General features: G+C 38.0%; 2 protein-coding genes across 3 annotated transcripts in view; one reads left to right on the top strand and one right to left on the bottom strand.

The window, feature by feature from the left end:
• On the top strand, positions 1–2,947 carry il10 (interleukin 10). The gene is made up of 5 exons (XM_053652543.1): positions 1–291; positions 590–649; positions 916–1,077; positions 2,192–2,254; positions 2,362–2,947. Exons 1-5 carry the CDS (start codon positions 1–3, stop codon positions 2,455–2,457), a joined length of 672 nt encoding a protein of 223 aa, XP_053508518.1. The 3' UTR covers positions 2,458–2,947.
• Positions 235–18,096, bottom strand: part of mapkapk2a (MAPK activated protein kinase 2a) — a 55,687-nt gene continuing 37,825 nt past the window's right edge. Inside the window, exons 3-11 of one of the 2 annotated variants that reach the window (XM_053652542.1) lie at positions 13,754–13,818; positions 13,586–13,665; positions 13,371–13,497; positions 13,167–13,242; positions 12,902–13,026; positions 12,688–12,773; positions 12,510–12,590; positions 11,997–12,177; positions 235–329 (exon numbers count right to left, since the gene is read on the bottom strand). In XM_053652542.1, the coding sequence (XP_053508517.1) occupies positions 12,031–12,177; positions 12,510–12,590; positions 12,688–12,773; positions 12,902–13,026; positions 13,167–13,242; positions 13,371–13,497; positions 13,586–13,665; positions 13,754–13,818 (787 nt within the window). In that variant the 3' untranslated portion in view covers positions 235–329; positions 11,997–12,030. Of the gene's footprint in view, positions 330–8,984; positions 12,178–12,509; positions 12,591–12,687; positions 12,774–12,901; positions 13,027–13,166; positions 13,243–13,370; positions 13,498–13,585; positions 13,666–13,753; positions 13,819–18,096 lie in introns of those variants that run through there. The other variant, XM_053652541.1, reaches the window with a different exon arrangement.

Below are 18,096 nucleotides of genomic sequence, written 5' to 3'. Positions count from 1 at the left end.
ATGGGAAGGAATTTTTGGGCTATAAAAAAGGCACCTCTGAGCTTTTCTGCACTTCTCCTCCCCCTGAGGATTCAGCTGCAGGCTTACGAAAGGGTTAACACCGGTGTGACGAGATCTTCGAGAATGCTCCTGCTTAGGTTCCTCCTGCTTTCTTTGCTGACTGCTCTGCTGCTTGGGGCCGCTCAGTGCACAAAGATCATCTGCAAAGACAGCTGCTGCTCCTTCGTTGAGGGATTTCCAGTCAGATTGAAAGCACTTCGTTCTTCATACGCCGTGATCCGAGACTACTATGTGAGTAGCTTTCAGTTGCTTTCCTCAACAGGTTTCACCTAGTGACAAAAAATAGAGTAAAGTCCTTCAGATTGGCGAAATGATTTTTACAATAATACTGAAATATAGGATGAGTTGGGGGGGGGGGGGGGGGGAGGGGGCTGGGGGAGTAAGAACCTTATCTTAGATAGTGTCCATTAGTGTCAGTCATTGAGAGCTTAGTGAGGATTTCTTAAGAGGATTTCACTCAGGTGACTCCAGATTATTACAGTCATGTTTGAATGAAGATCTGAAAAGTTTCTTTCTACTGTCTGTTTAGGAATCCATGGATCAGCTGGACACCTCACTATTCAATAGGACAGTTCTTGACCACTTCAAAGTGAGTATCAGACATCTATCCATTGGCTCTACTCCCTAAATACTACCAGTGTTATAATATTACCAAGGTTGATTAATAAAGTGATTTTATCCAATGCGTAAAAATACTACAAGCATCATATCGAAACTCGGGCGCGCACAAGTGCAGCCAAACGTGCTACTTGAAGTCGTTAAGCTTTTTCACCCTCAACATCTGGAAACACACACACGCACGCACACACACAGCTGAAAACAGAACCTAACTAATAAGTTTTGTTTCACTTGCAGACCCCTTATGGATGCAGTGTCATGAACGACATTCTGCATTTCTACTTGGAGACAGTGTTGCCCAATGCCATCAGCGGGCACATGAACAGAAAGAATTTCAAAACGCCCATCGACACAATCGGAAGCTTATTTCAAGAGCTCAAGAGGGAGCTGGTCAAATGTGTAAGTAGCTCTACTGTTTGTTTCATTTGTTTACCTTTTTTTTTGTTGTTGTTGTTGCGTTAAGTGACTCAAATGAGTCATGCGCAGGCACAGACGCAGCTGTGAGCGCGCGCGCAAAATAAAACAAATTGCGTTCATTTGAACACGTCTTCCGATGTAGCCAGCTATAGGTTGCACAAATACGTTTATTCCCCCTGTAAAAACACCATGCCAGTGAATCACTGGGTAAGATATGGGGCAGTTGGTCATTAGAACGGTTCCTCGACAGCCGCACTAATGACTGTGTGGAAATAGTGTAGGGTGATGAGTAACTGTTTAGCAGCCTAAAGGATTGTGAAAGACTCTCTAACTGACTTGTATACTAACACATTCGGTGTAGAAGTCATATCCAGCATGTAGAGAAAATCCTCATACACGTGACTAAGAACAGAGTGATTTTTTTTGTTTGTTTTTTTAATCGTATTGGGAATGCGCATGCGCTGTAACGACTTTCACTTGGCTAGTTATTCATTATTAAGCTATCAAATACAGCACGTCAGTGACTGTAATATAATGTTAAAATGATGTTTACCATAGAAACGAATAATTAAGCTATTAAGTTAATGATCAAATTCATATAGTACTTTTATTATTATTATTATTATTATTATTATTATTATTATTATTATTATTATAACTTACCCTAGAGTTCATATTTAATCTATCAAAATTTACAATGAAGCTATTAAGAATCATTTATAATGGACCTAGCACAATTTATAATTAAGCTTCCACACTCATATAGTAGCTACTTATGTAATGTCAATTTACCCTACAATTCATAATTAATCTATCAGAATTCTTAATTAATCTATTAAATGTTCATAACTAATAATTAACCTATCAAAAATTCACAGTTAACTATCAGCATATTAAAGTACTAAATTCTGTGATTCCTGTGACTCTTGGTGGAGTGCCAAAGGCTGTTAGTTACTAAATGATTCATAATTAAGCTATTAGAAGCCTATACTAAACGACTGTTTTGACTTTGGTACAATATCAAAGGCTGTTTCTTAGATGTGAATGAATAAAATGCTCATAACTTCCAGTTAACACAGAAATTCTTGTGTTACAGAGGAGTTACTTCACATGCCGGAAACCTTTTGAAATCTCCAGCGTCAAGAACTCCTACCATCAGGTAAGAGTTCAAACTAAGTGATACATCATCATGCATGAAATGTCCATGATCATCATAGATATGCATGTCAAAAGGAGGGGATTGCTTAATGTGTGCTTTGTGTTTAGATGGGAGGAAAAGGCCTGTACAAAGCCATGGGAGAGCTGGACATGTTGTTCAACTACATTGAAGATTATGTAGCATCTCAGAAACGTAAACGCTGAATGAATGGGATAAGGACACACTTGATAAGCCAACGGGACACCTATTTGAATAGTGTGGAAACAATACTGGAGCATAATATTTACACTGGATATATAAATATCTGCATGCACAAATATTTATTTGTTACTACTTTTTAAAAAAAAATGTTTCTGCTGTGCTACCACACTAAATTATTTGAAATTATTATTATTATTTTTTTTTTTGTACTTGGCTGTTTTTTGCACAGCCTTAGAAAAGTTCCCGATGTGTTTATCTTCCTAGAAGAAGTAAGACCATATTGTTTAAGTCATATTGACAATAGCTTTTCTATAATGTTGCTTTTTGCAATGAAGTGTAATAACTCTTTAAAAATGTTGACAAATGTTTATATTTATTAACAATGTAATTGCTACTTCTGCGCTTTTAATTTATTCTTTTGTATGTTGTATTAAATGCTGGTACTCCAGGTTAACTGAACTATTGTTTGTTGGTTCATATTTCAAATAATAATAATTAAAGTATAAAAAATAAATACAGACAAAGTCTATATTGTCTTATTGTTAACTATGTTTTAGGTTGTACTTCAGTTAGACTAAAGTAATTTCTTAAGTCTGGGATTAAAAAAAAAAAAGTCCACTAAACTAGTTAGTCATATAACAAACCAAAAAGCAAATGGTGTAGAAGATAAAAAAAAACATACATCTTTATCATGGATCTGGGTGTATGATAGCTGTGTGTGTTAAAACTGGAGTATGTGAAGAATGAGCCTCAGGAGTGACCTAAATAGGCCGATTTCCAGCAACGACATTGTCACCTCTTTACAGTAAATTCACACAGCATGCTTCACTTCGCACACGGTATCAGAAAGCAAAACATGAACTGCCATGCAACTCGCGGTTGTGTCAGCAAGACCGAAATAGAGGTTTCGGTTATGACCGTGCTGAGTAAAGCTCAGAGCAGTTCAATAATGATGTGCTGTAGCAGTGGAAATCGAAAGCTCTCAGCACAAAACAGTGTTTTTTTTGCACAAACTAAGCCACAGTAACAGTGAAACAGTTGTGTGCACTCATTTAGGCTACACAAATCTTTGGACAGTCTAAGAGTCATCATACGTTTGTGTGTGGGTCTTAAGTAGAACTGTGGTGGATGCTTCTTCTCAAGCCCTTAGAGGACGGAAGCAAAAGCACTGCCAGGGTTTGCGTCAGCACACTGCTAGTTTCCTCTATGGCACACATACAAGACATGGCAGATGTACAGTGGTATTTATACAACTTCAACCTTTCCACATTTCATAGTCTTGCAGCTTAGACCTGAAATGGACTTAATTGGTTTTGTATGTCATGAATCTACAGTATACAAAACAGTATGATATATTGGGGAGGGAGGTGGGGTAGCTCAATAGTTATATAAAAAAAAAAATTCTAACAAATAAAATTTTTTTTTTAAAAAGTAAAATGTATGATTGCTAGTAAAAGTGTCACATGATCTCAATATAAATGCATTTGTCAGTGGAAAGCTTGGAGTTTGTTTTAGAACATTTGTAAACAAACAGCATCATGAGAAAAAAGCAGCGATCAAAACAAGTCCAGGACAAAGTTCTAGAGAAGATGCTAAGAGGAGGTTGTACACCAAAAGTCAGTGAGTGAACTGGTCAATGAAACAAGCAAGAGGTCAAGGGTAACTCTGAAGGAGCTAGAGAACGCCACAGCCCAGAATAAGATAACAACCATAGCCCAAATACTACACAAAGATGAGCTTTATGAAAGCGTGGTGAGAAGAAAGTGATAATGGTGGGGGAAGGATCGGGGAGCCATATGAAATCCCATTTGGAGGCTCAATCATTATTGTAACTTCTGGTCTCGACACAAAGAACATGTTTCATGGAAACCCAGCACTACTCTTCATCCTGAGAACACTTTTCCCACAGTGAGGCATGATGGTGGTAGCATCATGTTGTAGGGATACATTTTAATCAAGAGGGACCGAGTACCTGGTCAGGGTCAAGGGCAAGATAGACAGAACCCAATACAGGGCAATCCTAGAAGCAAAACTGTTCCAGTCGGAAAAGCATGCATCTTCCAACAGGACAATGACACTAATCTTACTGCCAAAGTTTCGCTGGAGTGGTGAAGACCTAAATCCAATTTGAAAAAGAAAAGACCTGAAAATTGCTGTTTATTAATGGTCTCCATGGAATCTCACCGAGCTTGAGCAATTTTGCTTAGAAAAATGTGCAAAAGCATCAGGAACCAGATGTGCTAAGCTGATAGGAGACATCTTTCAGCTGCAATTGCAGCCAAAGGTGTTACTGACCCCTTTATTGTACCTTGCATCTAAATCCACCCATTTTTGGCTACACACAGCAGCATTGATGGCCACATGGTAAAGACTTCAGCTCATTCTTTTCATGCACAGTAGGATATTCTCTGGTCTTTCATTCATCAGTGTCTGAAGACAACACAGACAGAAACAGCGAATCGCTTTATCCTTGTGTGGGTGTTACTCTGGGCCAATTAGTTTCTATTACAACGTGTTTGCAATTCACACTGAAACCGAAAAACAGCACTTTTATGGAAAATGATAAGTCGTCAAACAAAAACTGCACACAAAGTTCTTAGAATCTCAGATGGTAGTCTTTTCTGAGTATATGGATACTGAATATTGAATAAGGAAGCACTATTTACAATAAGTTAGGAATAAAACACAACGGGAGATGCATTAACACCCAAACAATGTTTATGTTCCAATAATAGCATGGGTTTAGTTATTCGTATACCACTGAAATTGGCCAACTATTTTATTATTATTGATTTTTATTTAAAAAAATTTTTTGCAAAAAAGACACTTTTATTCCTTTATAGTTATGTTCAATGTTGTGCAATGTCCAGGAAACAACCGGGTTTCTGTTATCCCTTATAAACAGCTACAAACAAATGTTTATCGGTCTCTCCTTAAAAAGTACTGACACTGGAGCCTTTTTCCAAAAACATCTAACCATCTTCACCATATCAAAGTTTGTTTGTTTGTTTCTTACCCCCCGTGTGGAGTGTCTGCCTTACAAGTCCCAGTGTAAGCTGTTACTATAGAAACAATAATGTATTAATAACGCATGAATATAAACATTGCAGGCAGAAATAATCAACACCTACTGAGCAATCAGAATCGAGCATTAAACAACACTGTGGTGTCAAGAAATATTAAGCATGCCCTGAATGTTCATATTGCACTGGATTAACTGTTGCATCAGCACAGGATGCAAAAGAAATGAGTACAGAAATATATACACTTGGCTTTATTTCACAGAGCAAATACCAGGCAATCAGACAATTGCAAGACACACACACACACACACACACAGTGCTAGAGGTGTGTGTGTAGGTCAGATTAGTGATAGTAATGTAGGTGCAAGTTTCCATTTCACAGGTTCTCTATCCTCACTTCCTTTGAAAGCCACTGGTTGGTACTGACGTAGAGTACCTGGCTATGTTTACCAACAATGAAAGTACTTTTGTCCTGTTATGGAAAGAAACCAGTTGCAGAGGTTGTTGTTTCCAGTCAAGCCATCAAAACGAAAGATGACAACGCAAACACTCAGCGACCTCGTTTAAACATTGGCCATCAGCAGTACTACTGATTATTACACATAAAATGTTCCGTTATACATCAAATCTATTATCTATTCGCTAATTCAACTAATATAAAAACACTACAGGCCTGTATTACTAGAACAGTCATTTCATTTCCTCATTTTAGAATGACATGGCAAAAATAAAAAATCCAGAACTTTTACATTTGCATGACCAAGTACACACTAAGTTTTCATAGACACCATTTATTTGATGCAAGCAAGTTCAGGCAGTGGAAATTTTGGGCAGCCTGTTAACACTTAATCAGCATGTACAGTAAAGTCACTGGAATTAATGCACTTACCATCACAAACACTTTAAATAGCAAAGGGGATAGTATGGGAATCCCTGAAACAAAACCACTCAGTAAGTTCTGATGCATTTTTATAAGACACAAGATAAAAAGAAAAAAAAATGATCAGCTAAAGTGCAGATGTGTGACCAGATCTAAAGATGGTGATGAACTCCTCACAGGAAAGAGCTGCCTTGGTTGAGTAACATGGCGGAAGTCGTTGTTTCTTTAGTACAGATGATGTCATAATTTTATTTATTTATTTATTTTTACATCTACAGACATGACTGCATAAGGAAGGTTCAGTGAAACATAAGACACAATCTTCAATACAACTGCTCACAATTCAAGCTAGTCCTTATAAGCTAACGCGCTCATAGGCTTAAACTCGTTTTACAACAGATGCAAACAGAAGTGTGGCTCTGCTTAAAATATGCTTCCTATGTTAATCAACGTGGCATTGGACGCAGACGAGTGCAACGAGCATGCCAAACCGAATTTCTATCTCGAGTTATATTTCCAGGTAATACAGATACACAATACAATAATCATGCCATGTTCAATAGTGTATGCTCACAATCAGCCTGTAGTCCTACGATAGCAGAGCACACTTTGGCATCAATTAAAATTTATAATGCTCTAACTGCTAAACAGCATATAAAAATGTTACTGTATTAGCTTTAGATGATTGTATACAGTGGAAATGCATCACATCTGGTGAAATATGAGCTTCCACAGTGTGTGTGTGTGTAAACTGTGTAAAGGAATTTCTATATCCTCTGTTATAAAGAAATCTCTCAAATTAGTGTTCCACTTTGTCTACTTTTTTGGGAACGGTCAGTATTACAAGAAGGGTGTATTTCAGAACATTCAAATAGAGTTGCTTTCAAATGCGGTACAAAACCATGATGCACGTTGACACACTGCCAATATTTCAGGATGAGTTGCAAAAATGCCAAACCCATAAAACCTCACCTCAGTTTACATGTAACCAATCTACCTTAAGGTTACCCTCGTCATTGCCCGACAACCACTGACATTGGGTAAAGAGCTACCTACCGATCTATCTATATAGTGTCCTCCACTAATAATGGTACCCTTGTTAAATATGAGCAAAGAAGGCTGTGAAAAATTCTTTGTTTAACCTTTTCCTTTGTATAACCTTGTGATTTTTAAAAAATCACAATATTCTGCTCTCATGGATATCAAACAATTGCAAGCACGTTATATTATATATATATATATATATATATATATATATATAAAACCCTATTTGTTAAATATAGATGTGCAACAATTACTGAAGTCCTATGAGAAAAATACAGTTGCAATCAAAATTATTCAACCCCCAGTGCAAATCAGGTTTACTGTCAAAATGTAAAGACTTTCAGCTGTTTGCAATGAACAAATCAAACAAAAGAAATTGAAATAGTTCAACACAACGAATGCTCCAACTGGTTTCCCCAAATTCAACTGAAAATGCAACTTATAATGACTTCGCCAGTTTCAGAATTATTCAACCCCCTGAAAAGAATCCCTCGCAACAGCACAAATATGCAAAAGAGGTTTTGTCTTAAGCACACCTGATGAAACTCATCAAGGGCTTCATTAGTTGCACCAGGTGTGCTTGAGCTGGAACACATGAAATACCTGAACTGGCTAAGGGTAGAAAATATATTAAATAACCTGGACAGGGAAGAAAAAGGAAGCTGTCAATAGCTGCAACCAGAGTTCTGAAAAGGCAGATTTTAAAAAACCCTCAAGTGACCTGCAGCAAGACTTGATGGCAAAAGGCACTGAGGTTTCAGTGAGCATAGTAAGGCACGTACTAAACGCAGAAAGTTTCCATGCCGGAACTCCAAGCCGTACACCACTACTGAACTAAAAGCAGAAGAAAAGTCGGCTCAAAATCATGTAAAAAATAAATCCACAAATATTTTGTGGAGCGATGAAAAAACTGGAACTTTTCAGCATGATGGATCAGCAGTATGTCTGGAGGAAGAAGAATGAAGAAAGAACACTCTGCCCACAGTCAAGCGTGGTGGTGGTTCGGTGATGCTCTGGGGCTGCTTTGTATCCTTTGGCACTGGAAACCTGCAGCGTGTGGAAGGCAAGATGGATTCATTGAAGTATCAGGAAATCCTAAGAGAAAACGTCATGCCGGCTGTGAGGAAGCTGAAGCTTGGGCGTCATTGACCTTCCAACAGGTCAATGATCCAAAGCATACCTCAACTTCCACCAAGGCTTAGTTGCAGAAGAAGTCCTGGAAGATTCTACAGGGCCATCACAGTCACCTGACTTGAACCCCACAAAAGATCTCTGGTGGGATTTGAAGGTGGCGGTTGCTGCACACAAACCCAAGAATATTACTGAACTGGAGGCCGTTGCTCATGAGGAAAGGGCTAAGATTCCTCAGGAACGCTGCCAGAAGCTGGTGTCTGTCTATGCATCTCGTTTGCAGCAGATCATAACAGCAAAAGGTGCTCTACTAAGTACTAAAGATGCTTGCCATGAAGGGGTTGAATAATTTTGAAACTGGAGAAATCATTATAAGTTGCATTTTCAGTTGAATTTGTGGACACCACTTGAAGCATTCACTGTGTTGAACTATTTCAATAGCCTTTGTTTGATTTGTTCAGTCTGTAAATTTAGACAACAAACCTAATTTGCAATGGGAGTTGAAGAATTTTGATTGCAACTGTATATGTGAAGTATATTCCCATTGATATTGTGAATTTATTTAAGTACATCTGGGTGACTAGGAACAGGAAATTGTTCAACCATGACTTCCTGTTTCACAGGTGTATAAATATGAGGTAACAAATTCCCGTAGTCATTCACAACAATGGGTAAGACCAAGGAATATAGCTGTGATGAGCGGCAAAAGGTTGTTGAGCTTCACAAAATGGGAGGTGGCTATAAGAAAATAGCACAAGCATTGAAAATGCCAATTTCCACCATCAGGGCAATAATCAAGGAGTTCCAGTCAACTGGAAATGTTATGAATCAACCTGGAATTGGACGTGTGTTTATATCGTCTCAGCGCACTGTGAAGAGGATGGTTCACGTGGCCAAAAAATCTCCAATGATCACAGCTGGAGAATTGCAGAAGTTAGTTGTGTCTTGGGGTCAGAAAGTCTCTGAAACTACAATCCGAAGTCACCTACATCAGTGGTTTTCAAAGTGGGGGCCGCCAGGGGGCCTCAACAAATTGGTGTGCACATCCCTCCCACTAATATGTTTCCTATTTCTCACTCTCAGACAACCACACACAATCAATTCCTAATGTAAAGATGTAAGATGTAATTATTAATAAAAAAAGGGGGAAATATTCAGAAGTCTGTATTTTTTGTGTTTTAAAGACATCTTGCAAAAGGTGGGCCTCAGTCAAATGTTAATGCCATTTGGGGGGCCTTGCCCTGAAAAAGTTTGGGAACCCCTGACCTACATCACCACAAGTTGTGTGGAAGGGTTTCAAGAAAAAAAGCCTCTACTCTCATCCAAAAACAAACTCAAGTGTCTTCAGTTTGCCAGACTCTACTGGAACTCCAAATGGGATTGGGTTCTATGGTCAGATGAAACCAAAATGAAGCTTTTTGGCAATAAACACCAGAGCTGATTTTGGCACACAGAGGAGGTAGCCATATGGAAAAGAGAGCAGTGTATAGTGAAGCACACAGAAATATTGCTATAAAGGAAATAAAGGGCAATATACATTCCAAGCTATGAAACATGACAAGGAGTGGTTTGTTTTCATGTTTTAATCAAAGTTGAAGCAGACCAAGACTGGTTGTACAGCAGCTGAACACTGAAAATACATTTTTGGTTCTGCGCTGCAAAAGTTAGCCTGGGACTCATAAATCTCTACATCATGTTTGTCAGATTTATACCCCCCCCCCCCCCCAAAAAAAACAACAACCTGTGCTGAGGAAATAAAAAGAAAGTGAGAATGACTTATAAATGAATAGCAAGGTTATGCAAAAATAAAAAAGGGGGAAATGAGGGCACAGATCTTTTGAATTCGTTAGCGGTCCATTGCTTCTACTCAATACTTTCAACACATTAACCTGTATCCATATTTTTAGATATAAAATTTTGATAAAAAAAAATGAACCAAAAGGATAAATCACCATCCTGCCAATCAGAGCTATAGAAAACAGCAATGGCAGTTCGCTGGGATGATTTCCTATACATATAAAGACACTTTCTACCACCATAGTACTCAAGATGCTGCATTGGGTGGTTTAAACCTGATCTCAACCACAAAAGGGCACATAAAATAAAGAAAAAAAACCCCAGTACAACAGTTGCTGACTGAAGTCAGAGGATATGGCTCTCTGATTATTATACAATGTTTTCACATAAGTTCATTCTTACGAGGTTTAGCATGGACAAAAAAAAACAACAAAAACAAATGCATAACCATTGGAAAGGACAAAACTTTTCATCCATCAGTGTCCATATACAACAAGACATTCCCTTGTCATGCTGATCGATTCCTAAAAGGGTTGTGCATTATACTGATGAGGGCCAAAAACAGTGTAAAACTAACAGTATAACTTTAGATCATTTTAAACAAACACTGACCAAAGCATATATATTAAAAAAAAAAAAAAAAGGCTGGTGGGTAATATGCATAGCACTGACGAGGCAAACTGCAGAACGCTTAAAGTATAAAAATGAGCGTGAACTGGGTAAAAGACTTCTAAAACTTGCAGGAGAGAGCTCTCCTTGTGTAAACGGAGTCTGTTTAGTTAGGAGCCAAAAGACGTCCCACTGTCAAACCAGCAGAATAACCTCAGCAACACAGGCTACTAAAAACGAAATGTGAATCTCTGAAGAAAGCTGAACCCTTTGAATGACTGGACCTCAAGAGGCAGTGTGAGAGAGGTGTTCCAAGAGCTTCACAGTCAGGAAGAGAGTTCGTCTACAAGAGAGTTCGTCTACATTCTACAGTCATTTCAAGAACAAGTTTGCTCTGTCTGCACGTCAGTGATGATAGCTTTACCCTATTTTCAGATTAGCCTTTTAAACGCATACAAGTGCAGGGGTGTTTCTGAGAAAGGGGAGTGAGGTGAGGGGGTAGGGGGTGGACACACTTTGTGAGAAAGCTTGCATAAGGCATGAGTTCCGCCGGTATCACAGGCACCTGAGAAATGCACATGCAAACTGAAGAACCCATCAAAATGGAGTGAAACTTGGTTTGCACATCCAAAACAAATTAAGAGGAAATTAAATATCAGTGACAAGTGTGCGTGTGATAAATGTGCCAATGGCTTTGATTTGACGGAGGGGTGGGGGAGGACAGAAAAAGCAAAACATTCCTTCTCTTCTGTAGTCTCTCCACCAATACATCAAAATACCAAGTGAGAAAACACTAATCGTAAAATATGATCGAGCAACTCATCAGCTCTTTTGGGAATACATAACCTGAATTTCTAAATGCCTTTTCATGACGCAGAGTGGTTAAATAGTTACAAAGACCGAGTAATAAAAAGAATTCTGTAGAAAACTGAAAAGGGAAAAAAAAAAATCATACGTAAAAGAGACTATTAGAATGTGTTTTAATTTCCATTCCCTCAAACGTTGCCATTTTTCAAAATTAATTATTGCTTCCTTATTATAACCTTTTTGAACCTACACATATATGGATGCATTTGAGACCAACACTGTCCTCAGCTGTTGGATGTCTGATTTTCAGCAGCCATGTTTGCTTTCTTTCTCCTCTTCATCAGCAGTGGATTGGAGGAATCCTCAATGGTCTTGATTTTGATCTGCTCATAGTCCACCCTCATGGTGGCCAAGGCACTAGTCATTTCCTCCTGTGGTGAACGGCAATGCAGTGAGCCAAAATTAAATATACAAGAAAAAACAACAGGGTAAAACTGTGTACTTAAGTGTTCTGATCATTCTCAAAAACAAAATGGAAACAATCAAATAATTCTATGATATGTAAATAATAAGCCTTTTCTCACAACTGAGCTCAAAGAAATTTGGTACATCAGGGCCAATTCAAATACTTCTGAAGACACTCCATGAAGATACTAATACATGAAGAGAGTCCATGAAGATGCTAATATGTGGAGACACTCAGTCAAGCACCACAACTGTTCTATACTGTCTGTATAAGGGGAAAGAAAAAATAATAATTCACCTTGACTTCCTCCCAGACATCTTTCTCTTCTTTCAGAACACGGCTGGTGTGCAAAGGGGTCTGTGGCACTTCCATCGACTGCTGCGTGACCACAGGCACAAATCCACACAAGTTACTTCATGTAGTCCAATCATTACATAGCACAGATTTGCAATAGTTTGCACACAAATGTCCTTACATTGATCCAGGGATGGTTCATAAACTCTGATATGGTTATCCTCATTGAGGGCTCTGTCTTTAGCAACCTCTTGATGAGATGTTTGGCTTGAAAGAAAAACAACCCACAATTTGCAAGAAATTTACTGTGATGACTTAAAAGGGTAACAATATTCAAAACAGATAAGTCAGCATGCCTTACAGCAGACATTTAAAAATAACATGAGAAAGAATACCTTCTTCTGAGACTTCGGACCATTCGGGATTGGGAAACTCGTATTGTCCCATGCGGATCCTCTTCTTCATCCCAGGTGATATGGCCAGTCCATGATTGGAATAGAAAGGTGGGTAGCCACAGAGCCTGAGAAATTCAAAAGGTGCAAAAACATTAAAATGGATACTGTGGCTCCTGATTAGTCCATTCACGGGTCTTCAAATCAAGATCCAACTGGAAATCAAAGGAAATGTTTGGAAGACAGGCTATGGGGCAGATTCACTTACAGAATATACATGATGACACCCAAAGACCACATATCACAGGACTTGTCATACTTTTCTGGACCAAGCACCTCAGGGGCTACAACATGAAAACATAGCAGTTACATTTAAAAATGAGAGGATACAAGTAACACACACAAAGTAGAATGAAAAGCATGGAAAACACACACTGCTTTAATGTGAGATCTTGGAGACTATGAACCTTACCGACGTAATAGGGAGTGTAACATGGGGTGGTCAACGAATTAAGTGTGGTCGTCTCTTTGGCAAACCCAAAGTCTGTGAGCTTGAGGACGGCGTTGGGTCTTTTTGATGTATACAAGAGGTTTTCTGGCTGAAAAACCAAGGAAAGGAATATAAACTGATGTCCAACATGCAGACTGTTCGGCTGAACTGCCGGTTAGAGGGATTGAAGTTCATACCTTGACGTCTCTGTGTGCTATATTGATGGAGTGCAGGAACAGGATGGCTTCTCCAATACTCTTCATGATATCTGAAGCCTCTGTAATGAATTAAGAGGAAAAAACATCAGTAACTGTGTTTCAGGACTATTAGTAGAGGTGGATTTAAAAAACGAAAACATGCCGTACCTCTCTCAGTGAATGCCTGGTCCCCTCGGTCCTGAATCCGACTGAAAAGCTCCCCGCCATCCATACTGCAACAAACCAGCAACAACAAAAAATTAATTAATTATTTTTTTTTTAAATCAACCACATAACATATATACTGTACATTATACAACAATTTCGTTCCGACCACAAAAACTGAAAAGTGTTCTAGCTGTGAAGTTATATCTGATAACAGCCGTTTTTTTTTTTTTTTTTTTTTTTTTTACACGAATCTGCATCATTGTGCTGCTGGGAGGAGGGGGACCAGGGGGGACATAACTGGGACCAGTGAAAGATGTTATAGTTAAGCATAGTTAAGCATATATATGTTATATGCTTAGTTCATGTTTCAACTGTCCCTTGAGGACGTAAATGATTAGAAATACAATTTTTCATGCATACACTGCTGCTAAAATGTGAATCAATGCAATACCAATTCATTCCCTCATTAGTCTGTATTAAAAAAGGAAAACCTGTGTCATGTTTACACAGGAAGTGACTGTTTCCACCGAGTTTGGAACAACTACATGTTCAATTACTAAAGTGACGCAGTGTTCAAAGAATATAATGTCACTCTGCCTCTTTCTACCAAACATAACTATATTAGCTGATACTGGAGCCAGCTAATGAAGCTTTCCAGCTACTTTACAACCAAAATGTAAAATGCTACATATCTGTCCTTCTACAACTACTGTGCACAGTTACTTTGTTCCAGACCAATAAAAAATTGCTGATATAAAAACTACATATTTTAAACAATTGTTGTAGTTTCTCTGCTTATTAAGTTGTTGTTTTTTTTTTACCTTGTATACAAGTGTATAGAAGCCTGTGTGATAGAACATCACACAGAATGTCATTTCATGGTCATGATGTTATTCACAAGAACACTGCCTCTAATCTTAATTATAGCATATACATCTGTCAAATAGGTTCATCTGGCTCCTGCTAGAGCTGTATTAGGAATGTCCCGATGATCAGACAAACCAGGGAAACCCAGGACCTGCTGGAGAGATTATATCACACAGCTGGTTTGACAACATGTGGGGATCTTCCAGGAGAAGCTGTGGCCATGGATAGAGAAGTCTGGACTGACCTTCTCAGCCACTCAACACCAGCAGGAAAAAAAAAAGTAAAAAGAATGAAAAAAGGAGGCCAAATATAAAATGATGACTATACACATATACAAAGTTAATTGGAGATTTTGAATTTCTGTTTCTTCTATGAAGAGGGCTGTATGATGTTTTAGCATGTTTTGTCCACAGGGTGCATTAATTCAACAGAAAACATGTTTTGTTGTTGGGTTTTTTTTCCCCTTCTTCTAGAAAAAAGAATCTGGCTGCATGCTACTTCTAAGGCCAGTAATTAAGTTGTCCATAATCTAGCAGACTAGTAAAGCCCTAAATCTCATAGACCTGCCTCTTACTGTTAAAAGGGGAAATAATATAGTTGAACAATGCTCTTGACCTTACTTTCAAAGAACTGTTCAAAGCAGACAAGAAAACCCAGGTAAGCTCTGCAGATAAAATCTGGCACACACCAATGGGTGTGTTTTCCTGTGCAACACTTATCCTCATCTTTATGCATTGTGGTTTTCAGATGCATAAACCACTCAACAGTGTGAGCCCAGGGGTGGTTGGGTGGGCTGCCCTTCTTGGAAGCCTGCCAGTTAAGAAGAAATGAATGAGGTCATCAAGTCTCCAAAGTTCATTGACAAATAGAGACAGAAATAAATGACACAACATGTAGCAAGATGACTAATGAATATCAGACCGAGTAACTTGCAAGATGCTGCAGTAAAAATGACTAAATTTATAAATTTAATAAATGTATAAATGTAAATTTGCCTACTGCCTATAAACTAATTTTATTTTACAAAGAAATATGATTCACTGGGGGTTTGCTACTTTTATCTCTAATGCAATAAAGATAGCCCTGAATATAGCCTTCAAACGAATTAAACGCCTCAGCAGTATTGTAGTGAAGATTTATCCTTGATGACCTTTGCAATGTAAGTCTCATTTTCTCCACCAGTATCCTTTAAAACAGGCGGTTTCAGAAGAAATCATCATTTAGCCGACACAACGAAAGAAATGTATAATATGTGGATACGGATACACTTTGCTAAAACCTCACAAAAAAAAACCCCTGAACAAACCACGTCACTACTTTCAGTAGTAACTTAAATCTTTTTAGTCAGCTAGCATATTAAACAGAAAAGAAAGATAAGCTCATGGGTAACATTCAATAATTAACATTTATATTTAAAGTCTATAAAACATTCATTTTTTCCCCCTCTCTCTCGTGTGTGTGAAAAAAATAAGTACCTAATCACTAGTACTATCACCTTATACATGTGAAAAAATAAGTACCTCTTTAGATATTGTTGCTTTTTTGACATTTTTACATGCAAACATTTGATCATCTTTGAAACAGTGCCTATTAATAAAGTTGATATACTCGAACAAAACCAGAAGGAAAATGAGCCTTTTCAATCATTTATTCAACAGAAATATCAACAGACGTGATATTCTTCTGTGGAAAAAAGTACGTACACCCTTGGCCTCAGAAGCTAGTATTGCCCACTTTAGCAGAAATAACTTCTTGTAGGCTTATAGCATAACTGTCCACCAGTCTCTCACATCGGCTTGCTGGAATTTTTGTCCACTCTTCCATAAAATATTCTTTCAGTTGCAAGAAGTTTTAGGGTTTTCTTGCATGTACTATTTGCTGAATTCACTGGGACGGCCAGTCCTGGACTCACGGGCAGTCGTTTGAAATCTGTGCCACTTGTAGATGATTTTTCTTACAATGGAATGATGTATTTCAAATTATTTGCAGATCTTTTTAAATCTCTTGCCAGACTCCGGCATCCACAACTTTTTTTTTTTTTTTTTTATGAAAGCCTTACATAACTCTTAAGAGCTTGGCATGATGACTCACACACACCTCAATAACAAAGGAACACAAGACACTAGATATGAGAGAAGTATAAATAAGACAGGTTCCACCTGCACTCCCTAAGCAGGTTCTAATTACTGGCACCCAATCTTCAACACCTGAGATTTTATATATTAGGGCTGGGTATTGTGACCAATTTGGCATTTCGATTCGATTCTTATTTAAATGGTTTTGATTCTATTCAATATCGATTAGTTATCAATATTTCATTTAAAATGTTAGTTTTGCAGACATGGAATCCATATTTTAATATAAATGCTGGTAACTGAAACCCTCCTACTTTGCTATATTACTGAAATACACATTTACTTTAACAATTGGAGCCACATAATTATGTTTAATTACTTTTTACTTTTACTTTGAGCAACAAACATTGTAACGAAATCATAAATGTGCATACAATGGACACAAGGTAAGCACAATACTAAAAATATATATATATAAAAACACTGTAAATGTGCAACTGTGAAACTCGTTAACAAATTGAAAATGTTTAAGAAATAAAAACCGTTTTCAAAATTCAAAGCATGAAAGATGGCGGCATCTCAGGACGAGAGGCGAACTACAGATCATATTCACATCCTCTCAAGTAAAGCACGCACATTAAGAATCGACATATTAATGTGTGGTGGTTACTTACATAAATACTTATGCAAGCAAGTTATTTCAGTTTTTATTTTTCCTAAAAAATATTTCCCAACACCCCTAAATATAATACCTGTCATAATGTGGGTTATCCACCTCAAAACAATCAAATCAAAACAAGTCATAGACCCCATGGCTATGCTTCATGGACCCTTGGACCCCAGATTGAGAACTACTGCCTAATACTATGACATCTATGGTGGCACAGGATAGAAATAAAGATGGCTAGAAGTGGACCAGTATCACCTTATCAGCCTATAAAATGCGACATTGATCTCAGTCAAGCTTACTGAGCTCCTGACTAAAGATCTCAAAGACCGATACGGACTCTGAGAGCCAAAAAGCATCTTATTTACCAGGAAAAACAGCATTGCTCACAAAACTAGTAGGCCCCTTCACCTCTCATCAGGAGAAATCATCAGATGAAAGGACCCCAACACTGCATCCAAATTTTAGTTGAATGATTTTAAACTTAAAAAGTAAAACATCTCCAAGGGGCTGAGTTTTCACCCTGACCTATTATATATTACAAACATATTACTTTTAATATTAGTCACAATGTATATGAAAGCTGTTTCCTGCAATTCATGAAGGGTGCCAAAACTTCAGTATATTGTGGACATTTCCTTGCTCAGAAATGCCTCCTAAAGCTGGTAACTGTCAAGAAATCAGGTCTGAAACTGGGCACCCACATCCTACACCTACAGTCTCCTGGGCATGTG

This window comes from Ictalurus furcatus, chromosome 21 (genome assembly GCF_023375685.1).
Source record: "Ictalurus furcatus strain D&B chromosome 21, Billie_1.0, whole genome shotgun sequence".
Taxonomy (NCBI): Eukaryota; Metazoa; Chordata; class Actinopteri; order Siluriformes; family Ictaluridae; genus Ictalurus; species Ictalurus furcatus.
Note: the sequence above shows the minus strand (reverse complement) of the source record. Positions and strands in the feature narration are given on the sequence as shown.